At 51.6% G+C, this 21,245-nt stretch overlaps 2 protein-coding genes across 6 annotated transcripts in view; both read left to right on the forward strand.

Annotated features, from left to right (window-relative positions):
• SLC45A3 (solute carrier family 45 member 3) overlaps positions 1 to 5,242 on the forward strand; it is a 31,603-nt gene extending 26,361 nt beyond the window's left edge. For all 5 annotated transcript variants that reach the window (XM_049832243.1, XM_049832245.1, XM_049832242.1 and 2 more), the window contains one exon: positions 54 to 5,242. In XM_049832243.1, coding sequence (XP_049688200.1) covers positions 54 to 509 — 456 coding nt within the window. In that variant the 3' untranslated portion in view covers positions 510 to 5,242. The remainder of the gene's footprint in view (positions 1 to 53) is intronic.
• Positions 5,243 to 7,041: 1,799 nt separating this feature from the next.
• LOC126052106 (Krueppel-like factor 15) lies at positions 7,042 to 14,037 on the forward strand. The gene is made up of 3 exons (XM_049832269.1): positions 7,042 to 7,075; positions 9,862 to 10,900; positions 13,642 to 14,037. Exons 2-3 carry the CDS (start codon positions 9,969 to 9,971, stop codon positions 13,817 to 13,819), a joined length of 1,110 nt encoding a protein of 369 aa, XP_049688226.1. The 5' UTR covers positions 7,042 to 7,075; positions 9,862 to 9,968; the 3' UTR covers positions 13,820 to 14,037.
• Positions 14,038 to 21,245: the final 7,208 nt, after the last annotated feature.

The following is a 21,245-nucleotide window of genomic DNA, read 5'->3' on the forward strand; positions in this document are numbered from 1 at the left end:
CTGGGCTCCACCTTACCGACTCATTCCTCACGTGCCCTCCTTCTTTCCCCTAGGTATTTTTGCATAAATATAAGAGCGAAGAGGAGGAAGACGCAGCTCGACTGGAGAAGAAATCAGCTTTCTCTAAAGGCCACCTTCCCAGCCAGAAGCTGCCTTACCAGAATGGACATGCTGGGAGCCTCTTCTCTTCTTCCTCTCCCTCCTCCTCTCCTCCAGCCGCCGGCTCGGCTCTGTGCGTCAGCTCCTCCTGCGACGTCTCGCTCATGATGATGGTGGGAGAACCGGACTCAGTGGCTCCTGGCCGAGGGATCTGCCTGGACCTGGCTATTTTGGACAGTGCTTTCCTCCTTTCTCAGGTTGTCCCCTCCCTCTTCATGGGGTCCATCGTCCAGTTTACGCAGTCAGTGACTGCCTACATGGTGTCAGCTGCTGGCTTTGGCCTGGTAGCCATTTACTTTGCAACCAAAGTTGTCTTTGATAAGAGTGACATGGCGAAGTATTCGGTGTGATGTGGAAGGCACGAGGGCAGCATGCGGGTGCCTGCACGTGACGAAACGAGATGTGTGTTGTTCACATGGCCGTTTGTGCGAAGCCTCGTGTGGAACCTGCTGTCTCCATGCTGTTGCTGTAGCCCTGGAGGGTAGTTCTGGGGCTGGGGGCAGGAGAGGTGCAGCAGGGCTAATCTCAGGTGTAAATAGGAGGCATCGGGGCATTGTGATTCTGGCCATCAGTGCTTTCCAAAGGTGCCTTTATGAAAAGAAAGCGCTGCACAGCCAGCACCAAAGGAGGTTATACAGGGGGGAGAAAGGAAATGGGCTTTTCTTTTAATAACGGGTCATGTTTCTGAGCAGGAGAGGCAGTAGTATGGGGAGGGAAGAAATCATTGGCTCTACTGTTTTCCAGTTACAGCTGTATCCTCTTCCCCTGCTTGTTGTAGTTCTACTCAACTTCTTGAGCAATACTTCTGCAAATAGGACACTGGGAGGAGATCTACTTGGAAAAAAAAAGATGGGTGGCTAACGTTTGGCCATGGAGCAAAGGGGGTGCATATGGGTGCGTGCATGCTTCTGTCCTTCCCCACCTCTGTTCTGACTGGGAGAAACCCTTTAGGAGAAAAGTTACAATGTCTTGTTTCGGAAAAACAAATAACGTTTCATTAGGACCGATTCCAAAAGGTGACTTATCTTTTACCTATGTAGCAGGTTGCATCAGATGGAAAGGACTTCTTAATTTTTTTTTTAAATGATTGTTTTTAGCTTTCCTCACACAATTGTCAGTAACTCTGACCTCTCACTCCTCAGCACTCAGAACCGCTGCCTGCTCTCTCCCCTAACAGATCTACACTGTTGTGCCTCTTCCACACGTGGCCCCTAAAAGATGCTGCCCTATCACAAGGAAAATCTATTCTCAGAGGGTTTTCAGTCCTGTGACAATGAAGTAGAACATAAGAGCTCTCCTGCAAGGCTACCTGGGAATAAGTGTACCCGGCCTGAGGAAGCTGGAGGAATTGCTTGTTCACTGACAACTAGTTGAACTCAGCAGCAGTCACTGCTGTAGTAGGTACCTGGAGCTGGTCGCTGGCTGTGTCTGCTTTTCCTCAAAGATGCATCCCTAAAGCAACCTTCTAGACCAGACTCTTCTTTCCAGACAGAAAGGCTTTCGGCTGTGCTTGCAGGCTGGCAGGAGTGCACCTTGCAGAGCAGACTGCGTCCCAGTACCCAGCACAGTGGCTGAGTTAACACATTGCCAGCATGCCCTGAGAGGCTGCTGGAAGCAGCATTGTAAACAGGAGGTGGGTAGGATGAAATGTGCCTACAGCCACTCTGGCAGCTGGTAACAGAGCAGGGTAAGCCTAGTTCTTGGTGTGCTGGGCAAAAGAAGGAGCAGGACAGAAGCTCTTGATGCTGTTTGTGCCTGTGGTTTGCTGATCTGGATTACTTATTTACTAGGTTATGCTTCTTTGGGCTTTTATTTATTTATTTTATTTTATTTCCAGACAGGAGTCAAGATTCTTACTGAGGAACAGCGTAAACACAGTTACCTGTTTGAGTAAGGCAAAGTGCCTCTTGCTTCCGTAGCACTGAGACCAAATGCTCCTGGATTGTTCAGACTGTTTAGCTCCCAGGTGCGAGTCACCTTCCACTGGCAGAGGAGTGGCTGCAGCTGTGTGTCCTTCTGGCCAGTACCATTGTACCATTCTCCATACGAGTGGACCAGCTGGAATAATTCCGCTGGTGGCAGATTTCTACCACTCGAAGACTACCCATATACCAAGTAGGTCCTGTCCCACAGTCAGCACTTAGACTTTGAAATGATCCAAACTCTGTCTACAAGGCGTAGAGGAAAGCATGAATTGGGCCTTTGGAGGCTAGGCTGTGAGTATGCAGAAGTTGTTCAACAGTCCTTAACTTTGGCTGGTCTAAACAAAGTGTTTGTGACTAATTTTCTGCGGAGGTGTGTGGGCAGTGAGATGCACTTGTGAGGTTCGGCTGAAGGGCAAAATGTTGCTATTTTTGCAAGATCTTGTCAGACTATTCCTTGGATTGGAAGCATAGTTACTCCCCTGCTGTCTGCAGACGGGTCCTGAGAGGGTTTCTCCTAAGTTTTTTCAACATTTCTTTCCCGTAAAGGGTCACTGTTTTTGTTTTATTTCTTCTCAAATTATATGCCTACCAGCCTCCCTTTCCCACAACAAGGTTTGTGTGCTGAAATGCAGCTGTTTTGGGGATGGAGTTGGCAGCTGCTTAACCACCTACGGAAACAGTTTTTCGTCTGTACTTCCTACCCTGGTCTCTGTCCACTTAAGGCTTCAGGAGGAAGTCTTTGAGGCAAAATGTTATTGCCAAAGGTGGGGTGTTTCTTGGATGAATGCTCCTAGTGATCAGTAACGTCTGACCCAAGATTTTTCAAACAGGTTCCTACCTGAGTGCTGAAGAATCCTTTATTTTTTCTTACGTAAAATGTGGGGAACCTTCACACATGGAGGCTGCTACGATGCTAAGTGCTTTTGATAAACGAGCCATTTCTTTACATGCCTAGGAAGTACTTCCACACCAAACTTCAGGTGTACAGGTTTGATGATAAAGGCCTTGAATGCTTCATTACAGACATCCAAGTGATAAAGCAGCGGGCTGGAGGGGGAGACAGCCTTGTTTTAGAGTGTCCTTTGGTTTGGAACATGAAAAAACAAGATGCTGCAGTTCTTGATCCATAACTTGTATCTGTCCCTCAGGAGGAGAAGACTTACCCCAAATGACCAGCCCTCCATCTGCTGAGGTGGCTTTGGTGCAGCTATAGCCCAGCTGTAGCTGGTGGACACTCATAGGTTTGGGCTCATGGCACCTGCAGCAGGCTCTGTGTCTTGGCTGAGCTGGAAGGCTTGGGAGTAGTTGGTGCAGGCTGGGTCTCAGCCCTGTCCTTCACTGACGGATCAAGTGTGCCTTCAGCCTCCCTATTTTCCCATCTCCTTCATTGCACTGGTTCACAGACTTGGCACCCAGGTCTCCTCGGCAAGTCTGGCATCTCCATCCAGAGTGCTGGCTCTGATCTCACTCATCCTAGGAGAGGGTAGGCTGGGTTTGTCCAGTTTTCTCATAATTCAGGTATGCTTCTGGGGAGGTGCCTGCCTTTACTTCATTTATGTTCAGAAAAGACTGCTGAGCGACTGAACTTGCGGCTCTGCAGGCAGCTGCTCTTGCTCCTTGCTGCTGCATCCCAGACGAGCACCCATCGGCTGTCTTTGGCCTGACTTGTGACTGGGCTGATAACAGAGCTCGTTCTCTGGACCGCTCCGATCTAGCTGGAGAGACACAACCTAGTCTGAACCAGGGGCTCCTTACCCACTTGTCCTCTGGCTGTGCTGCTCTTGGTTTAGCCAGTTCAGCAAGTATGAGAAGAACTATTTGATTATCCACCAAGAAACTCTGATTTCTCCCTTCCCCCTGGCACCCTTCTTCCCATTTCTCCCTCTGGAGTGAAACCCAGCAAATTCAGTAATTGCTCCTTTCCTTCTTACCCTCCTGTTACACCAGGAGAAGATTTGGGCTATTTGCCGTGAGAGGGTGGCTGTTTGCAGAAGGAGAGGAGGGCTGTAGGAGATTGCCACATGCAGTCAGGTCCTGGGCGGGTGGTGGGCAGTTGGGGAACAAGGGGAGCAGTTTTCTGTGCAAAAATTCAGTGGGGAGGGAAGACAAGGCAGCAATCGAGAGGAGAATGGGGAGAGATCAGGGCGAGGGAGCAAGGGGAAGAGGGGGTTCAGGGGAAATCTGAGGTTTGTAGCAATGTGAGGGAACGGTGTGGGACATTGGCTGGAACTGGGCTGGCTCTGCCCTGGTCGTGGGCCTTTGGCACCACGCTGCCCTGGCAGTGGGTGGGAGCGTGCCCCTCGTTGTGGCCTTGCCCTGTCCGTAAAGCACTTCATAACCCTTCACGCTTGCTACCTCATGCCAGCATGATCCCATCCGCGTCATGAGAGCTGGCTGTGTAGCCTGAGCTCAGGTCCCGAGCTGGGCTGTCGGCAGCTGCCTTCCCCAAACCCCTAAGGGATGTTGGGCTTGCCGTCACTGCAGTGCCCCTGTCCGTGTGCTCTGTTATTGCCAAAAGCCTTTCTTCCTAGTTCAGGCTGTCGCTGGGGCTGACAGGAGAGGGATTTTCCAGAGTGTCTGTTGAGAAGCTCCTTTCTTTGTAAGATTGTCCTTTCTGGCTAACCCGGTGTGCTTCTGCTAAGACCAGCTTCTCTGTGTTGGGATCAGACATAGACCGGTAAGGGACACGGGCATGTTCTAGTGAAGGTAAGCGCATCCCTTAGATGCTGTTACTGATATAACCTGTGTGAACATAGAAATCTCTCTGGGACTTGATTATACTGTCCAACGGACAGGTATCGGTACAAGCTCTGCAGAGGCGGTTACTGTGAGTTTTTCTGTTTCGGGTAGTAGGTGCGCTTCTGCTTTCTTCTCACGGGTGAATCCTGCTGCGCCTCTCCTTTCCTTTTGTGAGATGGGGGTGTTGAGGTGGGGAGCAGAGGGGAGAAGGGAGGATGTCTTTTTAACGTGAGACGATTGCGAATCTCTAGGTTAGGGAAGGATGTGTGGATGCTGTTTTTTTCTTTCGAGATCATATCCTGTCTGCGAGATGTTCGCGTTTTATTTATTCAGTAGAGTAAATATTTTGTATACGATGTAAGAGGAAGGCTATTATAAATTTTTATCAAAAGGAGGAAATAAAAGGTGTTTAAACGGGACGACCGTGTGTGTCGCGAAACGGACGGCGCCGGCGGCCGCCGGGGGGCGCCACCACCGGGCCGTGGGCGGGGCCGAGGGCGGGGCCCGAGGGCGGGGCCGTGGGCGGGGCCCGTGGGCGGGGCGGGGCGGGGTCTTCCCAGCCGCAGCGCTCCCGCCGGCCGGGCCGCTCTGGGTCCGGTACCGAGCATCGGGCTTGCGGTCCTGCCCCCTGCGGACACCAAACCGTGTGCTGAGGGTGGGATCTCGGAGCGTCGGTCGCCCGGGGAAGGGGCTGGCTCTGTGTCCGACCCTCGTCTGCAGGGAGGAGGCGGAGAGGGAGGTGCAGAGCCGCCTGCTGTTACCTGCGGCTCGCTTGAACGTTGTTCCTTGTGGATCCCTGGCGTGAACATCCCGCTTACCCCGCTAGGTGCTGTACAAACCTAGAGGAAGAACTGCTCCCTCTTCGTTATCCCCGGTAATTTTGTGACCTGGTGTAAATCGAAGCCATTCGTGTTCGAACCCTGCAGTATCACAGTAGGTAGTACCCGAGGATTTTGAAGAGCTAAGACTTTCCCTGTCCCTGCAAGGAATTTTAAGTATTGTCAGCACTTAGGTTAAAGACTGTGAAGCTGAGACACAGGGTAAGTGACACCCAGGGGCACAGCAGCGAGTCGGGGGAATAGCTATGGGTTGCCCTTTCCAAATGATGAAGCCCCTTCACTGTTGGGGTTTTTTTTGTTTTGCTTTGGTTTGGTTTTTCAAATGTGAGGCCTTACTCTGGTCCGGGACTTTTTGTTCAGGCTCAAAATCTCATGCTGCTTACAAAGCAGGGAAACTCTGCACTCACCTCACTTGAGCTGAAAATCTCATGCTGCTTACAAAGCAGGGAAACTCTGCTCTCACCTCCTTGGGTTGATGGGGCTCACTGTGGGAGATAAGAGAAACTCTCTTTTCCTATAGGGGCACTGCCTGCCTCAAAATTGTCCTTCTGCTTGGAAGTATTTAACCCCAAACCACTGTCACCATCAACCCCTGTAAGTGGTTCGAGAGTGCAGAGGCAAACACGACTCCTCTCTCCGATCAGTGTGTTCACCCTGCGTGCAGGGCAGCACACTGTCATTTTTGTTACTCTCATGCTTTTTTCCGTCACAAGGTGCGTGGCTCCTGTGATGCCGTAAGGAACACCAGGCATTTTAGAGTGACCACCATGAGCCTGGAAATCCACTGTTGCTGGCAGAGGATCGCTCCCGGGCGGCCTGCGAGTCCGCTCCTCTGCGGGGTTCGGTGGGGCGCAGCCTCTGCTGTCAAAGGTAGCCCCAAGGCCACCCTCAAGCTCATCCTTGCCAGGACTCTCTCTGGAAGCCACAAGCTGCCTGCAAAGCCACCGTGAGAGCAGAAGACCTCATGCACCTCCTTATCACAGCAGCAGCATCTGAACACTATGGCCCTGCCAAAACTACTCCTGAAACGAGAACCTGTATCCGAACGGATGCCAGCTGCTGCTACCTGCTATAGGACTCGACTTTTTTTTTCCCCGAAATGTTGGAGAAATCCGGACCGTTCCCAGCGTTCCTCAAGGACCGGCTCCAGCAGTCGGGACGAGGCAGCAGACCCGGGACAACAACCCGAATCCGGGACAACCCGAATCCGAACGGCCCGTCCTGTCCTCCCCCGGTCCGGGGGTTTCTCGGGGCCGCCCCCCCGGGGCAGCCAGCTCAGCCCGGTGCGGGGCCGGGCACTGGCCGCCAATGGGACCGGCTACCGGAGCCGAGCCCTCGGCGGGGCGGGGCGGGCCGGGCCGGGAGCCGCCCCCGCGCTGCGGGAGCCGCCGTGCCGGTATGGACCGGAGCCGGGTAAGGGGGAGCGGGGGGCTCGGCGGGGGCCGGGGGGGGCAGCTCTCCCCGGGAGGCTGCCCGCAGCGGCGGAGGGGCGGCTCGGCGGGGGCAAGGTCGGCCTGGGGCGGGTTTTCTTTTTTTTTTTTTTTTTAATTTTTTAAATATTTTTTTTTTTCTCCCCCCACCCCTGCTCCCCACCCTTACCCGGGGGGGGATGAGGGGGGAACCACCGGGCCAGACTCGGTCTCCTCGGCCCCGGGGGTTTCCAGCCTGTTCCTGGCTCTGCTCCCCGCGGTGGGGTTTGGGGAGAACCAGGCTGGCTTGTCCTTGGCCGGGTCGAAGCGTGGGGCACCCCCCTTTATTGCTGAGGGATTTGCTACACGTGGCACTGGCTGTAAGTGTCTGGCTTATTTAGCGTGTTGGAGTTGTCCTGAAAGGCTTTGGGCGTCCAGGTTTTTTGCACGGACGCTGTGAATGTAATTCACGGCTCTGAAGAGGTTACAGGTGTTTGTTCGTGTTGTTCAGTCACAAGAGGAGAGTCATAACCCTCGGCTGAGTTCCCAGCTCCTGCTTGTTGGCTGACCTTGGGCAAATTACTTTCTCTCTATGTGCTCAAACTGCACATCTGCTGATTTCATGCAGTAATTGAGTGCTCTTAGGGAATTGAAAAACTATAGGAATAGAAATGCAAAGTGAAAAGCTTGAAAACGACGTTGACCTTGTCTTTCGGTATGCTTCACTGAAGGCCAAAGTCAGGTCTCCATTTTCTTGCAGTAGCTTATCTGGGATGACAGGACTGTTGACGTGCATTTTGCAACAATGCCTTGGATTGACGAGGCACTGACATCTGTGACACGTATCTACAAAGTCTGTTAGTAATGGAGCATGCCGCCAGGTTACACATTTCCCCTTAGCACCGCTCTGCAAGGTAGACTGTTACTATTGCCCCCACTTATATGGGAAACTGAGGACCAGAGCACTCCAGCAACTACCCCAAGGTTGCATGAGAAATCCGCAGCAGAGCAGGAGCCCCTGCTCGGATCTCCTTAGTCCCAAGCCAGCAGCTTAACCACCAGACCTTCCTGCCCTCTGGTTGTGCTTTTCTTCGTGTTGTTAGTTCAACAGAACTGTTCACTCTGAATTTGCAAGATATGTACTAAATGAGGCTCCTGAGCTAAGGAGTTTATAGTTTAATTCAGTTGTCCTGGGGGCACGCTGAAGGGATGGAGACTTCCTGAGCTGCTCTGCAAGGAGACCTTGTTGGAAAATCAGGTTTTAAGACTTTCTGGAAGAGGTAAACAGAAGTGTTTTGTAGCCAGAGGGGGAAGGCTTTTCTAGCCTCTGAAGCTTGTAGAAAGATGAGACAAGAGTCAGAGAAGCGGAGATCAGAAAGAGATCATGAAATTGGTGTGGATGAAGGAGTGGAACTGGGTGCTGCCTTGAAGGTGATGGTTCAGAGCGTGAATTTGTGTTGTGATGAAAACTTGAAGCCTGAAGGTTGAGATTGGCCCAAACACCTTTCTTACCTCATGTGTGAGCAGTGATGGTCTCTGCTCATCATGACTTGTTGATGCAGAGTTGTGCTGGAGACAGACTGTGGGCAGCACTGCAAATGGCCCTGAGCAATGTGGCATCTTGCTCTTCGCAGGTTTTGAACAATGCGGGGATTATTTCTTCTCAAGGGGAAGAGCCTTTATATCACATCCAGACTGCTTCTCAAAAATTCCTTTTCCAAGCTCTCAGGAAGCAGTGATAACAAGGACTGGATTGACTGGTTTGCAGCTCTGCAGAAATCTCATGGACTTACTCACTTATTCTGGAAAAGGTTCATAGGGGACTTTGGCATAGGTTTTCTTTATCTTGGAAACTCACTTGCTGCATTAAATGTAAACAGTAAAAAGATCCTGCCTTCTTGGGTGGTTTAGGTGTTGCAGGAGGACGATGCAGCCTTGAGGGGCAGGGGCAGGGACAGTGTGTGGCTGCTCAGGCACTGTGCTCACAACCCCACGAGCCACACAGCAGGGCCTGTGGGGTTTGATGTATTGAATCGTGGGAGAGCAGTCACCTTCTGGACACCACACAGGTCTAACCTGGAGATATTGTGATCTTTCTCACCTGTTTTGAAACATGGTGTTGGTGTCCTCAAGGGCCCTGTGAGCTGACCCCAGACTGTCTGCGATGCTTTCTGGAGGTGTGACTGAGCTGGGGCAGACCTGCCTGAACTGGTTTTAAACTCACTTGTTCAGGCACCGATAGCCAGTGTAACCACAGCAGCGTGGTTGCTGGTGAATGCTCACCAGAGCCCCAAGCAGTCTGGCAGCAGGCACTCTCATAGCTGTCTTGTTATCTGTTGCCAAACTAGTTAGCTTTATTCCAGCCGTGATAGGTCTGCGTCAGGTTGTGGTTGTACCAACATTTGCAGTGTGGAGAAACCAGCACCCTCTCTTGGATCTCAATTAACTCCTGGTTGTAAGCCACAAGTCATCCTCTCTGCCATCTAGCAGCCCATACCTGCCCTCTGGCGTAGTGGGAAGAGGGATGAAGTGTTTCATTGCGTATTTTTACCTTAATAAACTCCCCAGAGAAGTTTGCTTCTGGGGGGAATCTAGCTCTTTGCAGCCTATTGGCATCCTGCATAGGAAAATGGTTAGCACGTGGTTTTTGAGCAACAGACTCTGTAAAAACAAAGGCCACTGACTAGTTTTGATGTTTTCTTTCTAATGCACAGTCCATTTGATTCAAAGGTTGAGGTTTCTTTTGTGTTTTTTTAATTTGGAAATAACCTTGGTTGTGTTCCCTTGCAGATGAACCAAGACTTCCCCAGCCTCAGGAGCCCCAGCTGAGCTCTTACGGAGGCTTCTGATCCAGCCAAGCCAAGAGCTTTGTGTGGGTAGAGGACGTGAGTCAACAAATGGTCTCTGTGAGTTGCCAGGAGCCGTTACCCTCCTTGACCAGCTCTTCCCTCCTCGAAAGCTTTGCGAGCGCTCTGCAACGCAGCATGCCACCATCCCTTCTGCCGGGACACGGCGGTGGGAGGGCGTCCGGCCACCCAGAAGACTCTGGCCATCTCCTTGCAGGCAGCATCAGCCACCCTGAAGGCACCTTCCTCCCCGTGGCCGGTGCAAAGGGGGAAGACGCAAAACCCCAAATTTGCGAGGCTTACCTCAGGCTGCCTGACTTCTGCAGCAGCCTCTCCCAGGACTTCACTCCAACCCTGGAGGAGATTGAGGAGTTCCTAAGGGAGAAGGCCGAGTTCCTCAAAGACGAAGAAAGCGAGCTTCACCCAGCTGGAGGGAAAGTCGAGTTCAAATCTGAGATCAGCTTAGGTAGCTCTGGGGGACAGACTGTCTCCAGTGTGGTTCAAGAAGATGATGTCTCAAAGGCTGCTCAGCCTGGAGGGACAGCTGATGGTAGTGACCAGGCAGTAGCCGCTGGGAGCATTCCTGTTGTCCTCCAAATCCAGCCTCTCCAGATGGACAGTGGCAGCCCGCTAGCACAGAGTGCTACCGGTGGTGTCAGGGTGGCCCAGCTGGTTATCAACTTGCAGGGCCAAAACTTGTCCCTCCTCCCTCAGGTCCAGCCCCCTGTGACCATCATGGACCAAAAGTATGTCAAAATTGCCCCCCTGCCAGTCACCATGAGGCCGGGGGTGCCGGGGGATGTGCAAGACGTGGAGGCAAACCCCAAGTATCAGAAAGCCCCCCCTTCTCTCGTCCGCATCCATAAGTGCTCGCACCCGGGCTGCGGCAAGATGTACACCAAGAGTTCCCACCTGAAGGCTCACTTTCGTCGGCACACCGGCGAGAAACCCTACACTTGTGCTTGGCCCAACTGTGGCTGGCGGTAAGTGGGAGCCGCGGGACTCTGTGCAAACGGGTGTCTGTACCAAAGGCCCGCTGTTGCTTGCCAAGATGAGGGAGAGCTCTTGGCTGGTGAAAATCCAGGATAAAATCACAAGTTTTCTTTCCTGAGTGAATTATAGGTGAGAGCTGGAAGGAGGCCTGGAGGAGTAAAATTTGTTGAGCACTTTGGGTAGTTTTCACTCAGTCCAAAAGTGCTGAAACCTCCAGCTGGGGAAGCATAGCTGACACTCCCAAACACCCCAAATCCCCCTTGAACTGGATGCCTAAACACCCTCTGGCAATAGCGCTTTTCCAAGTGATGTTGTAATTTTACAAGCTTTCTCTGTCTAGTTCAGGATAATTTCTGCAGTTGGGCTACAAAAATGGCTTTTCCCATTAATACTTGTCCCAGGAAATAGGAGTCTCACTGCTTCCTCAGGAGCCAGTGCATAGTTCTGTGTTTACTGTTTAGCAACCCTTTGCTTTCTCTTGCTGTTTGCCTGCCCTGGCTGCTTGTATCCTTCAGACACCTGTGGGCCTGTAGCGTATCTCCATGTTGCATTTACTTTTGTTTGCTCTGCGCATGATGATGGCTGTCATTTTCTTTCATCTGTGTTCCCTAAATTAACCCTGCTTTTTAATCTTGCTGCACTTCTCTGATTATTTTTCTGCTGTGGTGTTCTCTTCCCACTACCGTGTACCTGTCCTGGGGGGCAGGATGCTCCGTACAGCCTTTGGCAAGAAGGGCTGATAGTCCTCAGGTCTTGCATAGCACTTTTCATCAGCAGATCTCAAAGCGTATCACAAAGAAAACTGGTGCTGGCAGCACTGAGCTTTCCTCGTTTCTTATGCAATGCTTTGGCATACATTCGCTGCCTTGTTTCCCTGGATGGTGTGTTATGGCTTCTGTCTCAGGGTGGTGAAACTCGGGAAGGTATGAGACTAGATCTGAATTTCGGGACTCCCTCTTGCCAAGCTGCTGTCCCTTTGCCATCAGCAGTTGTCTGTCCCTCCAGTTCATGTAGAACCGCAGTACAGGTTTATAGGCATTGGCTCCTTTTGTAGTACCAACCAGTACTGCTAAACCCTCCTGCACCTGATGCTCAGACCCTGGGGACTGAGGAACAGGACAATGGCAACCACACAAGCATCACTTTTCCCTCTGGGAAGGAGGAAGGGGATGGTGCTAGCCTCCATGATAGCATCCTGCAGGTTGTCCACTGAACTGCTGTGTTCTGCTTCGCTTGCTGCCCTGCCCTCCCCCTCCATGGGAGCAGTTATACTATCGAGTGATGTACTCGGCTGGGGTTCTCCGGGCCATGCTCTCTTTTCTAGATGTGGCCCTAACTGCAAATATATATGTCATTTCTCCTGGCCCTGCTTTCTATGAGGAGCTGAGACCTTGGAACTCGCTTCTCGCAATAAAGCTGGAAAAGAAGTCAGTGGTTTGGTTTGCACAGAAGACCTGAGGATGGCCTTGGGACACATTTTGTTTTTGCAGAGCCTTTTGTGAGCAGCCACAGTATTTACTGTACCAGGTGTGAGCTTGAAATCCTATCGCTGGGAGTCTGGGGTTACATCTGAAGCTCCCTGCTTTGTGCTTCTTTGCGTGGGCATGTTTCAGCCAGATGGAAAAACCCTTCCGTCCTAATACTCCTGCCATCTGTGTTGGCTCCTTGGAGGCAGAACAGGAGTAAATCCTGTCCAGTCCTCCTCTCCAGCACTCCCCTGACACTTGGACATGCAAAGCATACTGAAGTCACGCCAGCCCCCAGGCCTTGTTGAGATCTTTGAGGTGGCACTCATAAAACACCTGCGGACCAACTTGCTGCAGGTGCCCCCAGGTCTGGATCTGTGTGTGCCAGGTGGAAGAAAGGGTGCAGGAGAATTAAGTGGGACATGCACGTGGTTAAAGGGACTTCCCAGGCTGTTCAGCTGATCTGCTCCAGATGTGCGAATTGCACAGACAAGCAGTCAGAACACTGGGTATTCCATCCTCAGAACAGCAGTCAACTTGCTTCGGCATGGAAACCTCTGCTGCTGTGCTCCAGGCTGGGTGCGATTGCTTTTCCTCCCTTGTGCTTGGTATTTAAACCAGCTCACAGGCAGCTTCTCTCTCCCCAGCTCCCAATCCAGCCCAGGCTGACAGTGAAAACTCGCTGCCATTCTGAGAAACAAGGGGATGGATGCTCAGAGTTTGCAGGGAGAACCCATGCTCTCTCAGGAAAAACAAACCTCCTCGCAACAGCGATGCTCTTCTTGGCTAGATGTGGGAGTTATTGTAAAGCCTTTCCACCCGGGCTCCTGAACCGTGTCCTTTAGTCACTGCCAGCTCAGGCTGATGCCCCGAAAAGCAATTTCTCTCACCATCTGGCCTAGGGGCTGTCAGCCCCCTGAAGGTTTCAGCAAGTTGAAAACAAATGAAGGAAGTAGGTGGACAGTGTTCTTTAAGAGCAGTGGAAAGAAATTAAGATCTCAGTGGGTAGGTGAATTCTTTTTCTCTTTCCTATCTCTAAATCACCCCTTGGAAGGGTTTATTCCTTTCCATTCCTCCAGCAGGAGCCTGGGGTACCTGTGCCTCACTGGGAGATTGGATGGAGCAGAGCAGAAGCGACCTGCCTAGGGTCACCCCAAGAGGCTGGGGCAGAGACAGACCTCAGCCTCCCACGTGTGGGGGTCCTCATGTTCCCTGTCCTGTCTAGCAGCGAAGGCTGGATCCACCATGCTTCCCTTCTCCTGCAGGTTTTCCCGGTCGGATGAGCTCTCCCGTCACAAGCGCTCCCACTCTGGTGTCAAGCCGTACCAGTGTGCCGCCTGCGAGAAGAAGTTTGCCCGCAGTGACCATTTAGCCAAACACGTGAAGATCCACCGGGGCCAGCCTTACAGCCAGCGGACACTTCAGGGCAGCAGCAGAAATTAAGTCTCGCTGCTCATCCTTGCGAGGCCGAGTCCAAGAGGCCCTGAAGCCAGGCAAACAATGCAAAAAACACTACACTAATGAAAAGGGGGAAATGACTCTAACGAATTATAGGAGATCCAGCGTTATACCTCTATTCAAGGATGACCTGGATTCATTCACAGCCTGTTTCTGGTAGTACTGTCCCTCTCTCAAATATAGGTGGTGGAAACCTAAGTTAATTCTGGGTGAGCGTGTGTATGTAAGGGAGTGGGGGCTGGGGTAGGGGACAGCTTTACAAGATCCCTTTGCACAGCTTGTAGGTGTCACCTGCCTGCTGCAGCGTGACAGGCAAGAACTGGCTTACAGCTCTCCATCCCCACCGTGGGGCATCCCCTGGGCTGCTGCAGCTGCGAGTCACACCGGCATCGCAAGGCTCTGGGTCAGCAGCATTTTGGAGACAGCCAGAGAAGATTTGTTCTGGCTGGACTTGCTCAGAAACCCACGTGCAAGAGCCCGTCTGGCCCGACGGCAGCCAGGCAGAACCGTGGATGGACGGGGCAGGTGTTTGTGTGTTGTGCAGCAGCTGCGGAGGCTGAAGGCAGACGTTGGGGACAGCTTTTCCGATGTGGTTGAGATGGTGGTTGTGTTGTCCCTAACTCTGCTTTTCTGTGCTGGTGGTTTTTCACCTGACTGGTATCGGGCATGCTGGTGTCCTTGGGGAGCGTGACGTTGCGGCTACGGTTTGAGGGGGGGTGGGAAATGCATCTGTTCAGCTCGCTCAATGGTGCGTGTTGAAACGGGATCAGGAGAAACGTAAGCAGCACCAGCAAAGTCCTTTTTTGCAGACTGGCATGAAAGAACAGCGGTATGGAGAGACACCAATGTGTATGGACCCCAGAAGAGCTGTGCGCTCTGGTCAAGGGGAGCAGCGCAGCTCACAGGTTGCTGACGTCCTTTTTGTATTTGACTTCTGGTTAATTAAAGGCCAACTCCTTGCCACTGTGCCAACTTCCCGAGCTTTTGCAAACATCTGGGAGGGAATTAGGTGCTTGTACAAACAAAGAATAAGCGTCAGGAGTTTGAGCTAGGCAGCGTGCCCTTTCTACATGGCTTTGCCAGCATGTCTCAAGCTGATATTTAGCACCTGCAGGCTCTTTTCAGCTCAGGTGTGCTCGTGCCATTCTGCTGCTACCCCAACACTCTTCCAGAGTAGGACTTCACGCGCTTGTCTCAAGCTGCCCTTGAGCTGGCTTTAGTGTGGTGTTGGGTCATACCCAAAATAAGGGCAGCGGAATAAGCTAAACTCTTTTCCCTGCCCTGTGGAAGGCATATTTGTACAGCAAAGAGGTTGTTCTCTGGTCCCTGCAGCCCTTTTTGACTGATGACTCCAAAGAAGGAAAAAGCCAGACTGGTCGGGATGGATATGGTGTCCTGCTCGAAGGGTTGGTACAGGCATCTCTGGAGGAGATACCAAACTTCTGTGCAAGAAACACAAGCTTGTAAAGCAATCTGTCCTAGTGAAACTGTTGTGTGGCTTGTTGGTGGCTGCTCCTTCCCCAGTGCAGTGACTGGAGCTCTTCCAGCTTTGTTGAGAAGCTACCGCAGTGTGGCTTCAGTAAAAGAAGGAGCAAGGGAGCTGAAAATACTTAATTTATTCTTAGTCTAGAATATTTAGGGATGCTTATGCTGCCCCTGAAGGAGATGCTACTGCTGCGGAGATTGGAGACGGTTGGAGTAGGGCACTTTCCACCATGTAGGTTCTCTGGTACACTGAAGGTCCCTATGATGAACTTCTTTCTCCTGCTGTTTGTTGTTCCACTGCTGCAGGGCCACGGTCCAGCCCAGGACCGGGTGCTGCAGGTCGCTATACAAGCACCAGAGAGAAGGGTCCGCTTCCCCCATGCCTTTGGCCCCTATAAATGGCAAAAGTGTCTCTAAAGTGGAAACTTCGGCGTGCAGAAATGATGCGTCCGCAGAGGAGAAACGTTACTAAAGCTGGCTTGGTGTTTGGATTCTTCATTGTAAAAACAAGCAGGCCAGCAGCTGAAGGAAGGCTCGCTGGCCAGCTTCCAGCCGCAGCGTAGCAGGGAACTGACTTGTGGCTCACCCAGCTGCAAGGCTGCAGAATGAGCCGCAGCTAATGAATCTGCTGTTAGGTTTCCAAAGAGCTGGCGTGCCTGGGTTGCGTGTTTCTCGGAGAACACCTGCATTGCTTACTTTCCTAATCCCCAGGCGGGAGAGCAGGGTTTACGACAGAAATAGCTGGAGCCACGCTGCTTGACTTCAGATCCAAGCTTTCCCCAAAGGTCTGGGAGGTCTGGTTTCTGGATCCCAGCTGAAAGTTCTTCATCTGTAGCTCATAAGTGGGTAGGTGTGGAGAGACTGAACAGAAAGTAGCTGCTTGCAGCATGGTTTCTTTCCTGTGTGTGCAAGTGGAAGTGTGTAAGAGCTGCAGCCCTATTGTTGGCTCTTTGGAGAGAGCTCTCCCCTCTGGGGAAGGAAGGCAGCTTTTGCAATGATTAGCTGGAAATCCGGGCCGGCCTCGGGGAGCGAGTGCTTTCCCAACACACCGTGAGTGCTCCCACCTCTGCCCTGGCCCAGCCAAGCATGACCAGATGCCAGCAAGAAACACAGCTCGAGTTCGTGTGATGCTGAACCTTTAACGATGAGCCAGAGGAGACAGGTATGCAAGAGCCTATTTTGGGCTGCCTTTTGTTTTAGTGGATTTTTGCCTGACTAGGAGTTTACTTCATACCCTCTTTGCTTGAGGGCTCTCTTTGGAGGCCACATGCCAACATGACTCATGCCCATCTCGTGCTTTTATCTGTCCCCCTTTGCTCTTCTCCCTCGCCCCAGACTCTTTCACAGCACTCCCTGTTCTTTTTGGACCTGCCCCATCCTGCCTCCCTCGGCTTTCAGCCGAAGGCGACGGGGGAGATTGCACGTTTCCAAACTGTGGAGCAAGAAGAGCTGTGCCTCATCGTTAGTCCGAGGCCCTTCTCTGTTCTCCAGAAGCTTATCTGCTGAGCAGCTCCCGCAGAGTCCACGCCGGTCCTGGGGTGGATCTACCATGGAAGACAGGGCTGGGAGCATTGGCAGCAGCGACTTGCAGCTTACCTGGTTTGTTTTGCCATTCCTTTTAAACAAACCGCAAAGGGAGGGGAGAGATTTTTATAAAATAAAATACCCTAGATACGTATCTCTTGTGCAATGCGTATTATAGTCTCACCTGCTTCCCTCTGGGGACTTTGGATGAATGGCTTAAAAGGTTTACTGAAGGCTCTGTAATTACCTATCCTTTGCTTCAGTGCGGATATTTCTCCACAGCAGAAACATTCGTTGTGGAAGTACAGATGAGATCCGTGGCATCAGGAGGGATGAGGGCCCTTCTGTCTTCCCATGGATGAAAATACATGGGAGTTGCCAAGAGGTGACACAAACTGCCCTTGTGTCACTGGGGCCGCTGGGTTTTTATAACCCTGGCTCCATCTCAGATGGTGCTGTTAAGCGAACGGGGCCGCATGCCTGCCATGGTTTCCCTGTTGGAAGAGTGGGAATGGGAGGAACTGGTTGCCTTGTGCTCAAAGTGAAAAGGCTGTCAGGTTGCTAAGCAGTGCTTTTTAAGAAATGAAATGCAAGCAGACAGGAGTTGTAGCAGGGCAGGACGTGGGAGAGCACAAAGAGAAATTCAGGCAATGTTTCTAAATTTGCAGCTGTGGCTCTGGATATAGCAGTACGCAGTGCAGAGCCCTCCATCTTCAGCAGCGTAAGTGACAGCACTGACATCCCCAAGCTGCAGCCCACGTGGAGCTCGTGCTGCCTGCTCGTCCTTTGAGATGAGATAAGGGCCAGTGCAAATACACAGTTTGGTTTAAGGCCTCTTTGGAAATATATCTCTTAAGATGGATCATAGCGTTAGGTTTTCTTTTTTTTTGTTCCCCAGTAAAATCAGAACTGGATTTTTATTAATGATTCTCCCTTCCAGAGTCCAGTTTTATTTGGGGCAAATGCAATTCTTGGCATAGTTTCTGTTTCTCCTGGTGGTTAAGCAGCAGAAGCTGGCTTGGGGCAGGGAGCAAACTGGAGCCTTGATTTTCCTTGGAAGGACAGGAAAGGGCCTTTGTGGGCATGGGACTGCACAGGCTGGAAAATGGGCAAACATTTGCAGGAGCAAAGAGGGTCAGTTGAGTTTTCCTCCACTGCCTGGCCAGCTAGCCACCAGCTGGGCCAGATCCTGGTAGTGAGTAACAAAAGGTTGGAGCTGGTACTGGGAAACAGGTGGAGAAGTTTTGCAGCCCTATCAGCAAGGCGTTAACCCTCGGGTGGCTCAGCAGCACTTCTTGAAGCTGGAAACAAAAGGGCTGGGAGCCCCTTGCTGGTTTGCATGTGTCCCGGGAGGTGGTTCAAGCTCTTCTGGAGCCATGGCTAGGCACAAAATGCGACCTTTCCTTGCAAAGGAGTGGGGTATATCATGGCCTTGTGCTGCAGCTGATGCAATAGCTTACACCTGATGCTCTGCTCGCCTTTCCTCGCTGTCAGCTGGTGAGCAGACTCTGGGGGAGCTCCCCTGAGCTACTGCCCTGGGAACAGAGGGGTTAAGGGCACAGCGAAGCTTAATGAACAAAACAGCTAAATTAAAACAGCTGGCTGGCTTGACTTGGCCTGGCCAAGCTGGATGACTTAGTGCTTCATAATCAGCTTTCCAGGTAGGCACAAGTCCACTCGCAGGGTGGCTGGAGCAGGGAAGAACATCTTTGTGTAGGAATAAGGCTAATAAGTTTTGGCTGTTGTTCGTCGCTTGCCCCGCAGGGCTCAGTGATCCTAACCCCCAGCTGGATGCTTGTTTTTAGCATGGACTTCAGACAGCTTGTTTGCAGGGATGCACCTTTCCTAGGAGCTGCTCTCTACTGCCCGTGCAGGTAGAACAATTTGCTTTCTGATGTTTTGTCTGAGCTGCCTTGCTGGGGGAAGGTTCCCAGCTGATGTGATAAATTCCTTGGCTGGAGCCCTGTGGGAGAGGATGGAGGTGATGGTATCTGGTCAGCTGTGCCATTTCTTGTTGTTTGATCCAGAAAGGGCTTATCCTCCTTCCCTGAAAAATCCACCCAGATAAAGCCTTTTTTGGCTTAGAAAGTATGTGGTGGGAGGGGGGGAAATCAGATATGCGATTCAACATCCATGGATCTGTGCTCGCTTTTGGAAACGTTGGTTTTTCTCTGTGAATTACACCAATTTCTCCCCAACTGCAGTTTCACAGCTCCTTGCTAAGTGCTGATCGCGCTGCAGTCTGCTTCTCACCTCTTCTTTTCAGACCTTGGCTTGTTTGCACAAACAACAGGCTCTGAAATGAAATTCTAGATGTCACTGAAACGGTCGCGTCGGGTCCTGACTTTGCCCTGTTGTTACCAGCTGTGATGGTGCTGTTGGGTTGGGCCAGGAGGAGAACCAGTGAGGTTTTTTAGAGTTGTATTTGGGAATTTTATTCAGGATGTGGGAACTTCACAAGGAGAATTGTGCTTTTAGTAGGAGAAGGGCTGTGTAGATAACATGGTGGAAACTAATTTGGCAATGTTTTGTAATAACCAGAGATCCTCTGGTGCACAGCTTTAGGGCTTAACTTTCATAAGCACCTGAAACCTCCTCCAAGCCCATCTGAGTCAGTGGAGACAGAGCCCTTCTGGAAAAAAAAACCCCAGCCTTTCTCCTGCTGTATCTAGTTCCTCACTCTGTAGTCAAGTTCACATGTAACTAGGTAATTCTGCTTTTTCCTGAAACGAAATTTTGAGTGTATCTTTGAATATTAACAGCTGTTGTATGATCTGGGCATTGCATGTCCTATTCAGCAAAGTATTTAACTCTGGAGCATTTACTACAGCAGTGAACTCCCCTGCATGGCTGTCTGCTGACAAGCCTCAGACTTGCCCCAGTCACATATCTCCTGGGGGACTGGAGCTGGAGACTCATGGACTGGATTAGCCACCCTGTGCCTGCTGTAGGATGCTGAACTTCCTCTCTCCCTCTTATCTGCCCTGAGCATGCAGATTGCCCGGTCCTCACGGCAGGGTCTCTTGCATTTGTAGACTCAGAAATAACAAGGGTTTGAAACCAGCGCAGATCTGTGGCTTTTTGAGAGCATCAGCAAACACCAAAGCAGGAGGCAGAGCTGCTCTCTGCGAAGGAAACCCAGAGAACTGAAAAGCCGGAGTGCAAAAAGGCTTTATCAGGTCTGAGAAATACGACATCATTGGCAGCTTGGGTGTGAAAGGGATCATGAGGATGCGAACCGAGTTACTTCTCCATCTTCTTCAAGGTGCTTCTTTCAGCTTCAACAAAGGCAGCTGGTATTTGGGGGCCCCTCTGTGCCTTGTAATACTCGGTGGGCATCCTGCGGCGCCTTTGGGACCTCTGTGAAGTGATCCCTTCCCGCATGAGCAAGTGCCGCCGCATCCTGGGACGATGGGGGTGGCATCTCTACAGGGAGCGTTGCCTTCATCTGGGTCGCAAAGCCGGGGGCTTTGCTGTGGGTTGCGAGCGGGGTGGGAAGCTGCTCTGAACCAAGTGACAGCAGATTTCCTGCTGTAAACTTGTCAGGTTGATGACTAGCACCATCTAGGCCTCGTAGGCAAACTAGCACTCGTGCCCACTTTTGGGTAGAGCTTCTGTAGGGTAAGAGGGCGGTTGGCAGCCCCAGACCTGGACGGTGCCCCTGCGTGTCCGTGCTGCTGCGTGACCGGTGCTGCTCCTGCCTCTTGTGTCCAGCAACCCAGCTTTTGCACGGGGCACGTCTGAAAGCGAGCAGGGGGTCTTGCCTTCCCCCCCCCGCCCCGCTTTCACCTCCAAGGATGTCTCAGGAGCTGGGGTATAAGGCGCTAATATTGGTAACTGAAGCCTTAGAGATCCGAGAAGGCGTTGAACATGGAGCTTCCCGAGAGCATCTCTTCTGCGAGAGCAGTGAGTGGATTTTCGTTGTGAAACTTTAAAAATGAACAAACAACCCTTCCTTGATCTTTTTTTCACAGGCTTTTCCCCTGTGAGTGTATCCTCTTGCTAAAGAGGCATGAAACCTCTCGTAGCTGTTCTGCTTATTTCACGACTTTTAGATTCCCAGTACTCTCGCAAAGCTTGGTCTCAGAGTTGGGAGCTGTATTAAAATAGCACCTCCCTATTCTGGAGCAAGGCCTCATTAGGGTCTGCTTAGCTGTTGCATAATTTTCTGGCTTTCCTGGTGCCTGTGCTTCCCCGCTCCCTCCCGTCGCTCTTGCAAGCCAACAACCATGTGATGGCAAAGTCAGAACCTTGCAGTAAGATTTCTCTTTTTCAATAAGTCAGTGTTTTTAGAAATCTCTGCGCTTTTCTGACTGGTTTGTCCTCTGTTTTCCTAGAACTGGCACTTACGTATCACTTCATGACTTCGTCCTTGCCTCAGAACTTGCAAAATCTATTTCTA

Source organism: Accipiter gentilis, chromosome 29, assembly GCF_929443795.1.
Source record: "Accipiter gentilis chromosome 29, bAccGen1.1, whole genome shotgun sequence".
In the NCBI taxonomy this organism is placed as follows: domain Eukaryota; kingdom Metazoa; phylum Chordata; class Aves; order Accipitriformes; family Accipitridae; genus Astur; species Astur gentilis.